The 18,988-nt window shown below is 44.6% G+C and overlaps 1 protein-coding gene across 1 annotated transcript in view; it reads left to right on the top strand.

Annotated features, from left to right (window-relative positions):
* Window positions 1-18,988, top strand: part of LOC115323390 (thiopurine S-methyltransferase) — a 56,689-nt gene that overhangs the window by 31,959 nt on the left and 5,742 nt on the right. Inside the window, exons 5-7 of the mRNA XM_029983770.4 lie at window positions 8,087-8,161; window positions 12,035-12,120; window positions 16,531-16,575. Coding sequence (XP_029839630.2) covers window positions 8,087-8,161; window positions 12,035-12,120; window positions 16,531-16,575 — 206 coding nt within the window. The remainder of the gene's footprint in view (window positions 1-8,086; window positions 8,162-12,034; window positions 12,121-16,530; window positions 16,576-18,988) is intronic.

Raw genomic sequence — 18,988 nt, 5'->3', positions numbered from 1 at the left:
GGGATTATAATGATCTTACCTAACTTCCGCTGAACGGGTACGTGACCTGTTTCGAGCGATTGAGAGAACAGTAAGGCGAGAGTGTCGCTGCTTACCACCTTTGTGTTTTTCAGTATTTTGCAGTTAGTGTTGTCTGGTCCAGCAGCTGATGAAAGTTTCATAGTGTTAATCACACTGACTATGCCGTTGTAGTTAACTACAACGGCGTAGTCAGTTAACTACAACGGCATTGTCAATGCTGGAGACATAGCTTCAGGAATCACTCTGTCGGTAGCAGTTGGGGGGGGAGGGGGGAGGGGGGGGGTCAGGCTGCGCTCTTGCGTAAAAACGGAGCAGAACGCATTCCTTTAACGTATTTGCACATTCACTGTTACTTAAGGGCTCATCGGAATTACCATGTAAGTAGATTGAAGTTACGGCTGAAGGGTTTACAGTTTTTCAAAACCTTTTGGGGCTATTCTTAAGCACACTGGGTAGAGGGGTTCCAAAAAGGCTCTGCTTAGCTTTGCGAACTGCATTCGTAAAATGTTTTTCTGCTTCATAATTGAGTAGCCACGTAGCAGATATGTTTTTTGCTTTGGCTAATCTAAATAAACGCTTTTTTCGTTGTTAATTTTTCTAATTGCATTGTTATATCATGGGGTAGGTGATTTGCTTTTACTGGTGATGGTTGGTATAAATTTATCTACTAGCTCGTTCAGTTTGTTACGAAATAGGTACCACTTTTCATCGACATCGCGATGGTGAAAACTTCGCTCGTATGAGAAATAGAAGTTTTCAAGTTCTCTGTTTATGACTGTGATTTCCGCGGTCATAAATTTTGATTTGCTTGGTTATGGGTTCCTCGTTCTAAAGAAATAATTTGAAAGTAGCCAGAATTACTTTATGGTCGCTTAGTTCTTTAACGTAATACAGGGATTGCAAGTTGCTTGGGTTTGTCATGAGTATTAAGTCTAGTATGTTCGAATTATGCGCAGTCTGTCTTGTTGTTTGCGTGATCATTTGAGTGAGGTGGTAGTTCTGTATGTAGTTTAAAAATTCACCATTCTTTAGAGCTGACACGAGATACATCTGACCAATTTATGCTTGGATAGTTGAAGTCACGGCAGATTATAAATTGTACTCTTGGGTACTTTTTATGCAAGCAGTCTAAAAGCGTCATTAAATTGTCTTGCAAATTCGGAGTCCTGCTTTGGCGGGCGCGAGCCCACACCTAAAACGATAAGATTACGTGGACCTTCGGATGCTATTCCCGTTCCGAGTCGAGTTTTGCGTGTTTCTCCAACTTTCCATTTTAATCATATCATACAAACCAGTTCCATGACCCGTATTCAACACTTCTACAATACCCTCAGGGGAGCAGATATTGATGTTTTTAACCCAAATTTCGTAGCTTTTAAGACTTTTGTAACTAACCTGTGAACATTTTGTTGTGCATCATTACCAAGGCGTCAAGCTGTTCATGAGCACAAAAAATAAATAAACAAATGAATGAATGAATGCTATCAAGACCATTTCTAAACGGCTGTCAACGTCCACTCTATGATGACGGATTGAATTTTTTATCGCGATTAAGACGCCCCCACCTGTCGTTGATGTGCAGTCTTGTCGATATAAAAGAAACTCGGGTAGGAGCGGGATAATTTCCAAGTCTGTGATAGCAGGCGTTTGCCACGTTTCTGTAAGTATAACAACGCCACATTCAGATGATTAGATTAGATTACATATTTGTTCTTGTTTTGGCGTGACATTCCGAATGTTCGAAAAAAGGGCTGAAAGTGAGCTGTCATTTGTGTTGCAGTGCGTTTTATTTATGCTTATCGGAGCACACTGAGGTACGTTTTGTGCTCCGTAAAGTATACGCTGAGTAGGGCATGCAGTGAGACTCGGGTGGCATGATGCGCCTTCACCGCAAATGCGGCCATCTATAGATGGCCGCAGTTGCAGTGAAGTCCCGCGTGACTCCTTCTATAGAGGGCGCCACGCGAGACTGAAATGCGTAGCTTTCCTCAACACATACATTTTTTTAGGCAGCGCGTTGAAACAGCTGACGTGATTCTAGCGCCCTCGATTACGAATCAACGAACTCGGAATGGAATCCTCGGAAAACCGCGGCCGGTTTGGGGGATTTCCCTTTTCAAGCACTTGGGGGTATGGACGGCTAATGCCCTACGTTCCTCGGAACGTGTGTACGTGTGTATGTGCGTTATTGTGTGTGCATGTATGTATGCGTGTGTGTGTGTGTGTGCGTGTGCGCGCGTGTGTAGGGGGAGCCCAACGTATAGGAAATATACACTGGCAGCCATAGCTGTGTGCGCGAATGCTGAGCGCGTGCTGATGTTGAAGTTCCACAGTTCTCTTTTACAACGTGCATTCCCCATCCTCACAATCGCCGGTCTTATCAGCCTACTAATGTCAGTTCATTCTGAGCTTGCGCTGTAAACGGCGCCCTCAAATATGACGTCCAGTGAATACCCCCTTTTGGGAAGAGTGAGCTGAATTGCCTGGCTATGAGAACCCCCCCCCCCCCCCCCCCCATCTCCCCTCAACTTGAGTTTTTGTGCTGTACATTGACACTAATGCCCATACCATGGTGTTACGTAACGCAACGCCTGCGGTGCACAGCACGTCTTTTCTCCTTGAGCACAAAACTGATTATCACAACTTTTGGCCTACAAGTGTTCCATGCGTGTTCTATAAAATAACCTCCTTTCTGGAAGCAGAGGTTCATTAAAAGGGATATAATGTACGGCGCAGCTTGCCGGGAACTCTTGGTTTCCTGATTAGAATACAAACGAACATATTAGAAATTCTGCAGTGCTTAGGGTCAAGTGTAGTTTATTTATTTATTCTTGTTTCTAATAGCACAGTAGTAATCCTGTTCGCAAGCCTGCATGTTATAACTAAGGGACAGATGAGCTGGCCAAGTTACTTTTGTTTTGAAACTAAATTACAATCCTAATTACTTTGCCTGAAACAACCAGATTGTAATGAAATTGCATTACAAACTACCAGGGTGGAAATTTAAATAATTACAATTACCAAGTTACTTTTATAAAGTAATGACGTAACTTGCAAGTTACTTTTCCATTGTGATATGAAAAAAAGAGTATTCATACCAATTATTTTATTTTCTGTAATTACACATAACTACAGGCCACTGGTATACAAAGCGTTTGCCTGCTTTGCTTCCCCTTCTCTGATATAGTTTTACAAAGAAAACGAAAAAGAAATGTTTAGTACCTGCCCAATAGTTCTCTTGCGACTAAAAATAGCATCACAATGGAGGAAACAGACGGCAGTAGATGCACACTTGTGAAAACTTGTTCTGTTTAACTCCTGCTGCACAAAAATGCGGCGTCTGTTCGAAGTATTCGGGAGCACAACCTGCTTCGGGGCTAGTGCCCCGCTCTGCTAAAGCCCCTTCCATATTATGGCACCCTTTCACCGCCATGTCGGTCGATCCTTGCATCCGGAATTCCTGGCTAGTTCGAAACTTGTGCTTGCAAAAGGAGAAGCAGCTTGTTCCTCCACGTGACGCCTTTTCGAGAAACGCTGGAACTAGGGATGCCGCGAACTTTTTTCGAATCGAAGTTTCGATGATCGAATCAAGCGGTTCGAAAGGTTCGAAAAATTTCGATTTTTCGAATTGTCTATATCGTAAAATTCGACCGAGGTCGAATTTTCGAACTTGTTAAGCTAAGAAGTTCGACGCTTTTCGAACCGTCGAACTTATTACGCAAAAAAATTCGATCTTTTTCGAACTTTCGAATTTATTGCGCTGCAAGGTTCGATGCTTGTCGAACTTTCGAACTTGACTGACCAAAAAATCGATGAATTTCGAACTTTCGAACTTATTTATCAAGAGAATTCGAAAAGTTTCGAACTTTCGAATTCTGAAAAGTCAGAAGTTCGACGAACTTCGAACGTTTAGGGTAAAAGTTCGACGTTCGTCGAACTTCGAAAGACCGGCGGACGGTTTCATTTGATTTCAAGTAGTGGGGTACATTCGTAATTTTTTTTTTCTCGAACTTTTACACGCGGTGCTGCGTTCCTTACGAAAGACAATGTCGTTTATTTTAATGTTCTGGCATGCTTAGGTTTAAAGAAATAAATCCCCGAAGGGGCGAGGAAGGACGACGGGTTTTTGACGATCATCGTTTGTGCCAGATTTGAAGCACGCTGCAGCCGGAGCTATTCATGGTAGATAAGTTATACTTTTTTTAAGAATGATCTATGTATAGCCTAGGTAAGTGCCGTCTTAAGATGTGATTATTGTTATTCAACGTGAGTTTCGAAGAAATGTCCAAACATGTATCTGCATGCAATTATGACCTAAACTTGATATTTATTTTCGTCTAAGTTGTTTGAGGTATCGCATTTAAATTAACACCACAGACAGTACATATCATTGCCATCTGCAGAATACAAAATAATATATTTATTGTTTTTTCACATTAAGGAATAAATTAACTCATGGGAGAAGATTTCTAGTAGTGTTCAAGTTCAGCACGTCATTAAAAGAAAACTTTTTTTTTTCCGCTTCACGTTCCTGGGACGTGTTTCTTTTAGCCTGTACACATTTTGGTAAAAGAAACTTGTTTCGAAGTTCTGAACCTCTGAATATGCAAGAATAGAACACTTCCGACGAATTCTTGATAGTTTTTTTTTTTTTTTTCTCCTGCTTTTTATTCCCGCATTTATTCTTTTTTTTTTTTTTTTTTTTTCTTTTGTTACTATTGGCACAGGTGTTTAGGTCGAAAAGACAGCTTTGAACTTCCGAACCACTAAGCATGTGACGAGCAGTGCCTTCTGACAACGAGTTTCTAACAATGACCATCTACGCAACCTTTTATGCAGTGAAGAGCGACATTAGCTATACATATGCATAACTAATTTCAGATTAAAATAAGCTCGACCACGCCCTCTTTCCCCGTATTGTTTTCTTTAACAGTCCGAAATACCTGCAAGGGGGAGAAGGAGGCTGAAGCCCCCCCCCCCCCCCCCCCCCCCGCTACCCTCTTCCCCCCGTTTTTCCTCTTCCGACGCCACTTGTATGGTAGAACGCTCCTCGACCTCGAGTTGTGTCGGCTTTTGTGCTTTTTGCGAGGCGATTCCTCCGTCCCAGAAAATAAACCTCCAGGACAATTATAAACTTCACCGGATCGGATTACTACCAGCGTGCAAGGGGTGGCGAGCTAGTTTGCCAGGTCGCTTAACGGTTTTTTCTGAGCCTCAAACCTCCTGCTCGCCCCTGGCCGTTTCGAACTGGAAGAGTCTCGTAAAACAGTGTGTTCGTGCAAATCACTACTGCGTGATGCAGGTTAAACGCCCCCCGCCCCCCGCCCCCGCCCCCCCCCCCCCCCCCCCCCCCCCCCCGCCGCCCGGCGGTCACAATTCTGCACTGGCAAATATTCTAGCACGTCCGGGACACTCGTCGTCTCATTTAATTGCCTGACCAACTTCGCAGAATCTAGATATCACACCCCTAACTTTTCTAAACTTGATTTTGTGAAAACGTTATTTGAATCTGAAACTGTGGAAAAACTTGAAAATCGGACTTCGAACTTTGAAAACTTGGATTAAAAAGAAATTCAAAATCTTCGAAGTTTTTTTGTTTTTTTTTTTTTTTTCAATTTAGCGTTAAAAGAGAATCGAAACCTTCAAAGTTTTCGAACTTTATGCAAAAAGAAATTCGAAATCTTCGAATTGTTCGAACTTCATGTCTATAAAAATTCGAAGCGTTCGAAGTTTTCAAATTTTTTTTACAAAGAATTTCGAAATCTTCGAATATATCGAACCTGAAGTAAAAAAATATTCGAAATACTCGAATTCGAAATTTTAGAAACCGTGAAAGCTTCGAACTTTTCGAATTCGAAACTCCGCTGTGGACAAAAGTTGCGAATTTTTCGAAATCAAACCTCGGTCGGTATGAAAATATCAAATTTTTCGAAATCGAACCTCAGTTCGCTTCGGAAATATCGAAACCTTTCGAAATCGAACCTAGGGTGGTTCGCGACATCCCTAGCTGGAACCGTGAAGACGTGTGGGTTTAGGACAAAATAGCATCTGCAGAAAAAAAGCAGTTGTTTCTGGTTTCTGTAAGACACTAGATTCGTGCAAGGAGCAGACGCAACAGAGTCTTGCCACGGACCTCCTTACCATAATGGTCTCAGAAAAAAAGAAAATCAATCACTTCGATTTTCTTTATATCAATTTCCTCTTTTTTTTTTTTTCAGTACAGTATCATTGTGTGTCCGAGCGCTCGTACTCGAGCTATTTACACTTCTACTCAAAAGGTTGGGTGTCTTCGAAATGTGTCCCTTTATAAGTTACCTAATGCATTGCTTCTTTTATTTATTTTGTATTTTTTTTTACTTTTCGCTCGGACTCAATTGTTTTTTGTGTGTAAAAAGAAAGTTGCCCATTAGATTTCCAGATGCACAAAATATACATGAAGCTAAAAAGCGATTAATAAATTTAAATAAATTAGCTCCCCAGAGTTATCTCTTAAATTACTAAATTTCCTAACTCAAAAAGTAATGAATTACATTACTAATTAATGCAAAAGATACGTAATTTTTGTGATTGCATTGCATTAGTTTAATTACATTACTGCCGTACCACTGCTGTCGGATAGTGCTTATAATATTAATAAAGATAAATATTTCTTACGAACAATTTTGTCTTGCTTATAATATTTCTGCATCTCTTGGCTTTCATTGCTGAGCCGAACCGGCTTGATCACGGCCGCTTCACTACGGTTTGACGCGTTCACTGAGCAGATGCGTAGAAACAGACATCCAGCTGAACTGCAATTGGCGAAAGTGAGCAGGCGAGCTGGGTATAGGAAACGTCATAATCTAAACCCTGAGACACGTACAACTGAAGTAATCGCCAAGACGACACTAAAGTTTCCCGAGCTCGTAGCTGCTAAAATCACTGAATTAGTCGCTGGAGGCGTGGAACAGCAGTCAGGATCGAGCCACGAACAACGCTCTTTGATGACGACATCCCTACCTCGTTGCACGCAGGCGCTTGTCCGCCGCTCGGCCAGCAACACGGCGATGCCGCCCGTGGTGAAACTTCAATTATACAACGAGTACCCAGACGACGCCATGCGCCGCGACGACACCGAAATACCGAAAAACACCGATTCCGAAAAAAAAAAAATAATAAACTCCGAAAAATACACTACCGAACTTGAAGGAAAATAAACCCGGAAAACAAGGAACCCTGTGCTTAACTTGCAGGTCAAAGCAGGCAGTCTAAACAAAACAGTTTATTTGCGCGGTTTTCTTTTTTTTTTTTTTTTGTTTTGTTTTGTGAGGTAGAGAGGGGAGGAGGGGGGAGGGAAGAGGGTTTGTGAGCGTGAGCGTCCCCATCACCCATTTCGCGGCTTCAAACTTCTTTAGCGAAAATCGTTGTTGGGCTATAGTTGGTTCATGGTAATGAGTAAAAACTCTTGTATCTCGTCACGAAAAAGCCGTATTACCCTCATGTTATAACATTCGTCGTCACGTTTTCAGTGCTTCGAGTCGGGCGTCTCAGTGTCTCAGACCAATTTTAATATTTTCATAGGTTGGGAGAAAAAAAAACACGTTATTGGACTTCGTATTTTGGGCAAACAGTTCACACGTTTATATTAATGTGTTGAAAAAATATTGAGGCAATTCTTTGACTGTCAAGATTTCGCCAGAGTAATGCTTCTTTTATTTCTGCTATCCATACTTATTGTGCTTACACGATGCGGTTTTCTTTTGGTTTTGATTGCTGAAAGTTATACGCCTGAAAACTGCGAAAACTCACATTTCGAAAAAAAAAAAACTATTTCTGCTATTTTTTTGTTTTTGTTGTTTTGTTTGCTGATCGCTGTTTCTTAAGTTAAAAAAAGGCATCTTTTCTTGAGACAGAGCCCCTCGTCAAGAAAAACATTTTGATTTTATGCCTTTACAGGCTAATGCCTACATCAGTGTCTGGTGATGCCGGACATGATATAAGACATATCGCATCGTTTATTGATTGATTGATTGATTGATTGATTGATTGATTTGTCACTTTTTCCCTATTTGACATTATTTTCTAGATCGTGTGCAGGAGAAATGGACATTGTGTGGGACATAGGAGCCTTGAGCTCAATTAAGGAGTCGGACAGAGACAGGCAAGCCGGCCTTTCGTTGTGGATTGAAAGAGCGAGAATCGCTTCTCCAATAGATGCAATCGATTCAGAGACTGTCGTGCCCGGAACATGTGCGTAGACGGTCTTCGTATACGACCACTGTGGCGGGACCGTCCCATGAGGTAGAAACCCGCCTCAGACGGTTTGCTGAATCATTGGACAATGGACACTCTGCAAACACTAGGGAGTTTTAAGGAACCATTTTTGCACATCCTATACGGCACGGTATAAGCCGTCCGGTACGAACTGCGCAGGCGAGTGTCTTCTGCTGTAGCGCATGCGCAATTCGCACCGGAGGCCCCATCGTACCACATCGGACGTGCGAGGACTGTACCCTAGAACTCCCTGGCGTCGGCGGACTGTCCCTTGTTCGGTGTTTTGAGCAGTGTGAGGCGCCGCTAAGCAGAGGGACCGCAGATTTTGAGGTATTGACCTAAAGCCTGGGAAACACTGCTGTGTAGCCTTGCCGGGAGCATTTCCACGAATCTGGTCGGTCGTAAGAACAGCTCAGCACTCTGGCAAGGGACGTATTATTCCGAGAATCGTCACGCGCAATTTCGCGAGCTCTACCGGAGACATAACTACAAATGGCACTGCCAGGTCTAACGCTTACGCTCCGGTGAAAAGTAATATTAATAGGGAGTTTTCGTAGATCGTTTTCGCCATCCCGCAAGGCCCTCCGCAACCCGCTACGATAGCGGGAACTCCGCAGTCAAGGCTATCGGCGCGCAGGCGCAGTAGCAACTTCTTCGTCGCGGAACGCTTAGCGGAGGGGGGCAGCGCGGTCTACGAAAACTCCCTAGCATCTTGTTAGCGTAGCAGCTTGGGCGAGTTGGTTGCTCATATGAACACACACTACAGCGCATACTGCAAAAGTACATTTACCGCTCATTCACACTGGAAGCGGATCCGCGTTCGCAAAGCGGTTGCGAATGCTGTTGTATAAAGATCCAGTACAATTGCGCTCGCACTCGATGTCATCAAGTGCGCGTGCAATTGTACTGGATCTTTATACAACCGCGTTCGCAACCGCTTTGCGAACGCGGATCCGCTTCCAGTGTGAATGAGTGGTCACACCGTACACTCACTCTTTACACAGGAAACAGAAAGGAAAAATTCAAACGAACCATTCTGACTGACAACTCGTTTTTATATACTTTGTCTTCTTCTACGTCTGGAGCTACCGAATTTCCCGAATCACGCGCACCAATCTCCTAGACGCCAAGAAATTTTTCTTATTTTTCTGTCATGTTGAAAGATGGTGTACAAATACAGTTTCTATGATTCCTGACGATATGTTCGGGTTCAATAATTTCTCTAGTTAATTGATTACTTTGCCTACCTGAAGTTGTACAACAAAGGGGGTGAACCTCGCACCTACAATCACGGCAAAAATTCGTCGTTAGTTGTTTATACAGCAGGAGTTTAGTCTGCCAGAACATGGCGACATTGTTACCCACTGTAGATAAGCAATTTAGCCAGTGCGGTACAACCGCTAGCCTGGGGTCTTTAACGTGCACCACGCAGTAGTGATACACGACCGCACGCCGGTACGATGCTCATCCAGATCGAAACGGGCAGGGGTGGGGATTGAACCCAGGATCCCTGGGTTCCGCAGCGCGAGCTTTCGCTCCACGTGCTCCGAGCTGGTGTGCGCCAGTGTTGCGGAGTTGCCACTCCGGAGTTGGAATGATTCCGGAATCATTCCGAATTTTCGCGACCCCGGAATGGAATGGGAATGGAATGGCGGCAGCGTTGAGGGGAATGGAATGGGAATGGAATTAGATGCCTTTTGCCCGGAATGGAATGGAAATGGAATGGGTCCGGTTCTTCTTTTTTTTTTTTTTCTTTTTTTTTTTTTTTTTGTTTACGGTCAGCGATTTTGAGTTAGTCAGCGAGCCAGTTGCTCAGAAATAAAATGAGCGGGCGGGACACAGCTAACCCGCGTGGAGCTCTAACAGACTTATACGCAAAAAATGCAATACAAAAAAGACGCGCCAAAGCAAAGTGCAGACGAGGGAGGAAGGGATGGCGGTGGCGCCTTTCGCGCAGGCGACGGGCTTTACTGGCGTTACACGAGAGCGAGCGAAACAAGAAACCAAGCAAAAGAACGAAGGCATGGAGAATACACGCTCGCACAGACTGAGATCTGAGAGCGGGGACGACTCATAACTTGCAGAGCTCTGATAACTCGTTGACTCCCGCGCCGCCGAAAAGTGATCTGTTATTGTTTTCGTATAGTTCGAGGAGCGTTGTTTAGCAGGCGGCCAAACCTGCTGCCTTCCACGTTCATTCGCGCGCACTCCTTTGAAGTGCAAACTGTGGGTTTGCTTCGGCAATAAAACAAAGCAAGATTCACTTCTCTCTTCTCCTCTTGCGCTTTGCTCCGAGACTTGTTTTATTATTCTGCATGTTTACGTGTAAGTTCGCCCTTTACTTGGTCTTTGTTCCGATGCTTGTTTTCTGTGTTATATGTTTTACATTCAAGTGGGTTAGGGTTACAGGCAAGCTAGCGGATTCCCGCTCATTTCCTTCGACTTTAGACTCTGCCTACTTTGTTTCACCTTGTGATGGACCGCTGCGGATGCTACGAGTCGCCCCAGGCAATCCAGCACCGTGAGGGGGACTGCACGCACGGCGCGTTGCTGCGCCCCAGGGTCACGCGACGCTCAGAAGGCACTGGATTGGTTTCGATGGCTCTCGTGCTGTCTGTTGCGGTCCATCGTAAGGTGAAGTAGATTGTCGTCACCGCTCTAGTCAAGTGACCGAACTGACTAGATCTTGCAGAAAGACTGTTTCGTGACATGGTGTCTCGTGCTGCGCCGTAGAGGTTGCACTTGGTCAGAGGATCTGTTCCTGCCACTGTGCATGGAGTCGCTTCCAGCAGCGTACTAGCCGTATTGCTGTGCAGGTATTTGAAGAATAAAGTATTTAATATAGCTTATTTCTGCGCCACGCACGAACTGGATATTTTTATGGTCTTATCAAACAAACACCCTGACCGCGTATGTCCTAGAAGACAAATGCAAAAAAAGTTTGCCAAAAAAATTAGTGGATTTAGGTTTCGCTGCTTTTTGCGAGCCACATGGTCGAAAGACCGATGTTTTAAACAAGCATCGACATATCAAGGGGCTTTCTTGATGTTTGCAGTACAATGTAAACAAACACTTTGTGCCACCAGCGCTCCGCTTTGTAAAAGCAGTGCTTTTTTTAGGCATTTTGCATCTTGTTGCAATTGTCTATGCGTTTGATAATGTCAGCTTTATGGTGCTTATGCCGGCAACACAATGTAGCTGTCAAGAGCCAATTTTTACGTTTAGGAATTAGAGGAATGGAATGGTACGATTCAGCCATTCCAGGAGTGGGAATGGGCCCAGTTTCCCCATTCCTAGGAGTTGAAAGGAGTGGAATTATCGCAAACTTAATTCCCCGGAATGGAATTGGAATGGAATGGGGGTGCCCATTCCACAACACTGGTGTGCGCTAGCCCACTCGGCCACCGATCCCCCAATCACGGCAGTGTATGCCTGTATTAGTACACCATCTTTGAACCTGACAGGAAAAGAGAAAACTTTTTTTTGGCGTCTAGGAGAACACTGTAGTCTAGGAGATTGGTGCGCGTGATTCGGAAAATTCAGTAGTTCCAGACGTAGAAGAAGACAAAGTATATAAAAAACGAGTTGTCAGTCAGAGCAGTTCGTTTGAATTTCATCTTTCTTTTTCGTGTGTAAGGAGTGAGTGTACGGTGTGAGTACTTTTGCAGTGTGCGCTGTAGTATGTGTTGATAGTAATATATTATTTCCATGATCGCAACGTTTACGATTTTTTAATAAATGTTTTGACCTTATAACGCAGATATGTGGCCGTGATGAAGTCGCTGCTGGCACCGAACTTTTCCTACGGTTTGTGGTCCGTAGTTTATGATGGTCAAATATCAAGAGGTAAAAGTCAAAGTTTTTTGGGTTTTTTTTTTTTACCTTTTTTTTCGGGACAGGGAGGGTGAATTCGTAAAATGCACTAATATACGCTGGCTGACTTGTGTCAGCGTGCTGTTGGTTTCTGGGGCACCCTAACGTGTCTGCTCCTTTTATCGTGATGGGTATATTTATTTTGTACAACTTATATTGGATTTCCCATCCCGAGAGTGATAGGGTAGGGAAACTAGGTAGAATTCAAATTTCATCAATAGATAGAATTAAAATGTCATCAATAAGAAGAACGTTGTTGTCGACTCCGGCAGTTTCTCTTTATTATTATTATTATTATTCTTTTCTATTATTATTATCAATTAATAATAATTAAGTAGTCGGTCGTTGTCAATATAATCTGTACAATCAATATAATATGTGCTGAATGTCTGCAATGGTTTTCTCGGCTGTAGGACTATTCGTCGAAAGACAATTCGTAGCAGGGCAAGTCGTAGCAGGGCAATTCGTCGCATAGGGCAATTCGTAATGGGGCAATCGGTCCAGATGACGAATCGTCACCCTATTAAAAGCTTCTTATGTGTTTAATTTTTACAGTTTATGAAGTATATATTGCTTCAAAATTATTAATTACGAATGAAGGTTCTCCCTCATTTGGTACTTTGCTTTATAGCAGAATGTTTAAGATTTGGCTTAAATGCTCCATTTTCGCAGTCGACGCTGTATACTTCCGTGAGTGTACGCCACAGCCGAGTTCTAAATATGTTTTCCATATTGCTGTCAGTTCACGAAAAGTTTTATTTGCATCGCTTTCTGAATCACTCAAACTGTTGGTATTAAGCGATCAGATTGGCCCGGCGACCACGCAGCCTCCCGTGCACTGTCAGCTTAAGAGGCTGGCTAACACAGACGCGCTTAAACTGCTTCGAGTATTTCTTTATTTACTTTGCAATTACCTGAAAGCAAGTACGCGTATGCTATCTCTTAAACGTTCTTGGTATAAATGGTCATGTTCCTTGTAACGACCCATTCCCAATGTGTATTGCTCGACAAACCTGTTGCGTGACCACTTTTCTCCTACCCAGGGCTCAGAATAGACTTTTCGTAGACCGTACGCTAGAGCTCCGCATTAGTACCGGGAGCGTTTGCCGTCACGTTGAGCACAGATTGAGCTGGCGGTCATGCACATGACCAGAAATTCGCAGAGTATGCAATATGTGAAAAGTCCCTAATGAAATTACACCTCCGAGTTCTTCGTCCAAGGCTGTTGCGAGGCGGAGTACAAGAATTCCTATTTTAATGCGCTCAATTTTCTTCGTTCAAATGGCTTCACGCATCAAGGCCGACAGTCCCTGCCACCGTTTCTGCACCACCGCTGCCGCTTCCGTTCCCGTTCCACTGTCTCTCCGGTCGTCCGCCAGAGGGCGGCGAGCGGTGGGCTGGAGTTGCGAACAGAAACCGGACAAAGGACCGTGAAGTATCCAAACAGGATACAACACAGCATGCATGTTTAGAAGAAAAGCCTCCCACCTTTCCGAAACTCCAAAAGAACGTGGACAACAAGGCGGTGTTCGAACTTTTCTGGGAAGGCTTTTGAACTTTATATTTTATACATACACGTTACATTCCCCCTCCCTCCCCTCCCCTTCCCAAACTCCGGTGAGCTGTAATGGTTGAAAAGTTTGTTCTAAATTTTCCTAACAAACATAAACTAAGAAAAAAAAAAACAGTTTTCGACTAGATGCCCCTGTGACGAATAGCCCTATAACGAATTGCCCCACGCGACCAATTGCCCTGCTACGAATTGCCCTGTTACAAATTGTCTTTCGACGAACGGCCCGTAGCCCGGTTTTCTCAAGGCAAACTGAATTCATAAAACCCATGAACGGGTGTCTTGAAATTTTTTGTATCTGCGGTATTTTTAAAACACTCAATCGTTTTTTCCTTTTCGCTTCTTTACCACTATTGAAACTTTGTTATAATACTTACATTTCGCTTCAACCGAAGAAACGTTTGGTACTTCTCAGAGGCGCCTTAACGCTTCAAGCACAGTGGTGAGCCTCACTAAACACCATTTGAATATATAATGCTCTTGATGCACGGTAGTTTTGCATAACAACTACCTGCGCCGCATTTCCTTGAACTTCTCGTCCTGACTCCAGATGGGGCTACATCGTTAGCTAGCCGCGGTTATGTAAACATTTTTTTTCCTGACGTTGTGGGAGCCATGGCGCCTACCACAATAAATCTCCCCCAACCCCCCCCCCCCCCCCCCCTAAAAAGAAAAGAATCACAGATGGGCAGTTTACTTGTCAATACTTTTATTTGCCGAATGCCTGTTGCATGCGTGCAAAAAAACATGCCGTGCAATAAAATAATTGGAGCACTTCATCATAGCACTTAACACGTTAGTTTTGTTTGGTGGTCGTCAGAAGTAACCAAAACGCATGAATGACCTTAAGGCAATCATTTCGTCGAACGACGTTCCATAAACAGATAGCTTCGTTGACCTGCAACGTTTAGACAAAGGGTCAATTTATTGAAGCGTTCCCGCGTTCGTTAAATCGATATTCGATACACCCCACGTTTTGCCAAACACAACCTTGCTGCCTTCGAAACAAGCATTTTGCGTGTTGCCAGGTTTACGGGGGAAGGGAAAGAAGTGGAAGTTCACGCCAACAACCACATATTGGCGCGAAGTCAAAGCGCAAATCTTCTCAGCGCACGGTGCATTGAAAGAAGTCAAGTGGCCCAAACTGCACGTGTCACTGTGTTAAAATATCAGCCAAGAAAGAGCACGTCATAAATAGGTGTGCGGAGGGCAGCACTAAAACACATCCCTCAGGGACAACATGAATGTTAGAAACTTGCCAAGTCCCCTGCTTCGCGAACTTTCATAAAAAAAATATTCAGAAGCTTTACTAGCATTGTGCTTGCCTGGGCTGGCCAAGATAATAGGTTGTGACCCACATCAGATTTCTTTTTTTTTTTTTTTCGTTTGCGAAAATAGTGTTTTTTTTTTTGTTTGTTTTTTTGCAGCTTTTTGGATCAGATAGACGAGGCAGAGTCAGAATGTGACCGCAATTTAGCCTAGCCGTGAAAAGATCAAAATCAAAACCGAAGTTTAGCCGTGACCACAGCACTTTCAAAATGGCCACCCCCTCGCTAGCATGCACCAGGGAGGAGCAACGTTCGCTTATCCGATTTTTGGGTGCAGAGAGCGAAAAACCTGCGGATATTTATCGTAGGATACTGAAGCAATACGGAGACGCCTGTGTATCGCTGCGGCAGGTGTACGAGTGGCATGAAAAGTTTCAAAGTGGAGCGCCCAGTTTGACAGGCGCACCTCGCTCCAGCCGGGCTCACGCTTCAACGACGCCGGACGCAACTTCTGGTGTGGAACGGCTCATACACGGGCGTGTCACCATCAACGAAGTGGCTGAAGAATCGAATCTTAGTCACGGCTCGACGCACCATATCATTTGTGACATTCTGCAGTATCACAAAGTATCCGCCAGGTGGGTTCCAAAACAACTTACGCCGGACCTTAAGGGACGGCGTGTGGATGCTTAAGAGACGCTACTGTAACGCTACGAAGCCGAGGAAGATTAATTACTTGGACGCATTGACACCAGTGATGATTTACTGGGTATACTACGACCAACCAGAAACAAGGCAAGGAAGCAAGCAGTGGCGACACGCAATGTCACCAAGGCCGAAGAAGTTCGAAACAGCGCCAATGGTGGGCAAGCTAATGCTCACGCTCTTTTCGAACAATAAGGGCCCAATAGTTAAACATTACATGCCCAAGGGATTCACCTCGAACAGTGAATCATACTGCAACCTGCTTGAGAACCACTTGAATCCTGCAATCAGGTCAAAGCGTCGCGGATTGCTCAGCTCAGGGGTGTTGCTGCAGCATAACAATGCGCGCCCTCACACGGCACGTACACCAGCAGGAAAAAATCAAAGGACTACGGTTTAAGTGTATTCCGCACCCACAATACTCGACAGACCTCACACCGAGTGATGTTTAGCAATTCGGGCCCCTCAAAAAGGCTCTCGGAGGAAAGACGTTTGATACCGATGATGACCTAAAAGCGGCGGTGCAATCCTGAGTCCAGAGCCAGCCACAATATTCTATGCGTTGGTGAAGAGTTGGCGCTCGTGTGTCGAGCGAGGAGGTAACTATGTTGAAAAGTAATAAAAGGCTTTTCATGATATAAATACTACCACGGAAATAAAAAATAAACTGAGGTTACCTTTTGACTCTACATCGTAGTTTTATGCTAATCCAAATTTTTGTGCCTCAAAGAGTTCATGCATTTCTCTTTTATTTTATTGACTCGTAAAGATTATGTCACGTTACATAAGCCCTGCCTGGCGCCGTCACCTCCCTCACCTGTGGTTGACCTTTTGTATCAGTTTTTTGCAGGAGTTTGCCGGAGGCAGTCATTCGGAAGCTATTTGGTAAGTGCATTTACGAAAATATATTTTTAATTAACGCACCCGGAAATATTTATTGAACTGAATGGCAATAGGGCGTTTCAAACACTTTAAATAATGAAAGTCTGTTGTATAAAAATATTCTACTAGCGCGAAAAAATTACGTCATATTTTGACTCGTCAGATGAAATTCTAAGGTGTGTGCTTTTATTTAGGAAGCGGTAAAGTCAATGAAATATTTTTGTTGGTTCTTGAAAATTAGTTGCGTGTTGTATATAACAACAAACATTACTCTCTAGTCTCGAGGGTCATGACCAAATGGTTATAGTATGGGGAAACTCCGGGATATTTGATTGAATTTAGGGGTATAACTGTTTTTAGTGAAGGAAGTGTTTCTAAATTACTACGTGTCATTTTTGTGCGCCTCGTGTAGACTTTAGATAAATTATCTCAAAGTCTCGTTTCGGGAGTGTACGGGAAAACCTCAACTACCGGCTCGAGCATGATGGCAACCCTCGTAATCAGCTGTCGGGTTCGGCGTCGTCGGCGTCGGCGTAACGCACGCTGCATTCTGGGATGTTTCCCACAATGACGTCACACATAACGTCACCTGTGACGTCATGTGTGACACATGACGGTTTCTTCCCGCAGTGCGGCCTTGGGTCTAGCATGGCCGCCCTGGGAGGACCATTGCGGTACTCTGACCCGCAAGCGGAGTACATACACCTTTTCAAAAGACACTCGACCCCAGGGGCAACAAACCGTTTTCGAGCCCAGTCACTGGGTTTGAGGCTAGACTCAACTAGCATCACTGCTAATCCTAACAAAGTGTACTGCGATTTCGATAGGCGCAGCCTGCGTAGGCGCTGTTTCAAAGACTGCTGGCCGACAGATTCTCGTCTTTTCCCGCTGTGCTTTGTGTTTCATGGTTTATGTATTTTCCCGAGGACATTAAGATAGCCATGTAATTTAAACAAAAAAAAAGCAAAAAAAAATGCTGTAATCTATTTTTGGGGGTACGCGCTCGACAGAACGAATGCGACTGGAATGTTTGTTCTCGTGTTTTATTTTTTGTTTTTTTAGCGATACGTTTTGACGGCGCCGTTCATTCGGCAGCGTGCCAAATGACAAAGCGCTTAGCTGTCGAAAAAAATTTACAATAGATGATAGCCGGAAGGCATGCATTTTTCACGCTCACAAATAACGTGTTTACCGATGGGCAGGACACGTACATGCAAACAATATATTGTTTGTTCTACGCGATACGACGTTATCTGAAATTAATTTATTTGAGAAAGATCTTAAATAATACAGTCACATCTTGACGATCGGACGGAATCCAAGATGACTTCGTTTTGGGGCACGTTTTGGGGAGAGCTTCCTTCCATCACACCAGCACCAAGGCAAAGGGACGAACGCGACTGACCCGTGGCCTAACCCGTCCCGAACAACTATCTTTGGAGTTGACTGAGGACTCTTCGCGGATTACCTCTTGGAGCGGGGAGAACACTCGTCATTGTTCCCAAAATCGCGCCGTGGGCCGTTCAACGTCCTTCTTCTCCTTCGTTTGCCGTGAATGCCGAGAAGAAACGCTTAAACGGCAGGCACTAGCAGCCCTATTTCTCACAGTGGAAGATAACACAGAAAGGGTACGCAGCATGCATCAGAAAAATTAAGTGGTAACTTTCAAGAGAGGCCAGAAAACGTCGAATGCACAACGGCATACCATTCGTAGAGAATCGCGCTGAGCGTGTTCCTGCAGTCCAAGAGAGGTGGAGGAGGAGGAAAAACTTTATTTGAATGCCAGCAATCGGTGGTACCTTGCCCCGCGCAGGGGGTGGTGACCAGAACGCGACGCGGCCCCCACGTCTATCTCGCGCCTTCTACTCCCCGGCCCCGATCATTCCTCTTAGCTAACCGGGATCGGGAGGGAGAGCCGCCCGGTTTTCCGGGTGTTCCCTTACCTCCCCTGCTATCATCTGCCCGTTGCCTCTCCAGGGCGGCCGAGATCTGCTGGACGGCCCTACGTTGAGTCTCTAAAGTCACAGCTCCTCGCCGCAGCCTCGAACTGAGGGGGAATCGTTGTCTTCTCGGTTGCCTCTCTCGGGTTTTTCTCATAGTCCCAGAGTACGTGCACCGCGGTGGCCCTAGCCTTCATGCACAGTCTACACGTATCGTCCGCGTAAAGTCCCGGGTATACGTACTTAGCTAACACTGGTGTTAGTAAGGACCCTGTTTGTAGTTGCCTAAAGATCACAGCCTCCCCCCGCTTGAGTCCAGAGTGAGGGGGAGGCATAGTTCTTCTATTTAACCTATACCACTTCACAATCTCGTTGTACGTAGTCACCGGTCCTTTGAACTATACCACGCACCGCCCTCCGAGAGGGCCACGTTTGCCGTCGCGCGGTTGGTGAGTCCTCGCGCCACGGCGTTGGCC

The sequence above is a fragment of the Ixodes scapularis genome, unplaced genomic scaffold, assembly GCF_016920785.2.
Source record: "Ixodes scapularis isolate PalLabHiFi unplaced genomic scaffold, ASM1692078v2 PGA_scaffold8__174_contigs__length_109621045, whole genome shotgun sequence".
Taxonomy (NCBI): domain Eukaryota; kingdom Metazoa; phylum Arthropoda; class Arachnida; order Ixodida; family Ixodidae; genus Ixodes; species Ixodes scapularis.
The sequence above is the reverse complement of the archived record's forward strand: the minus strand, read 5'-3'. Positions and strand labels throughout refer to the sequence as shown.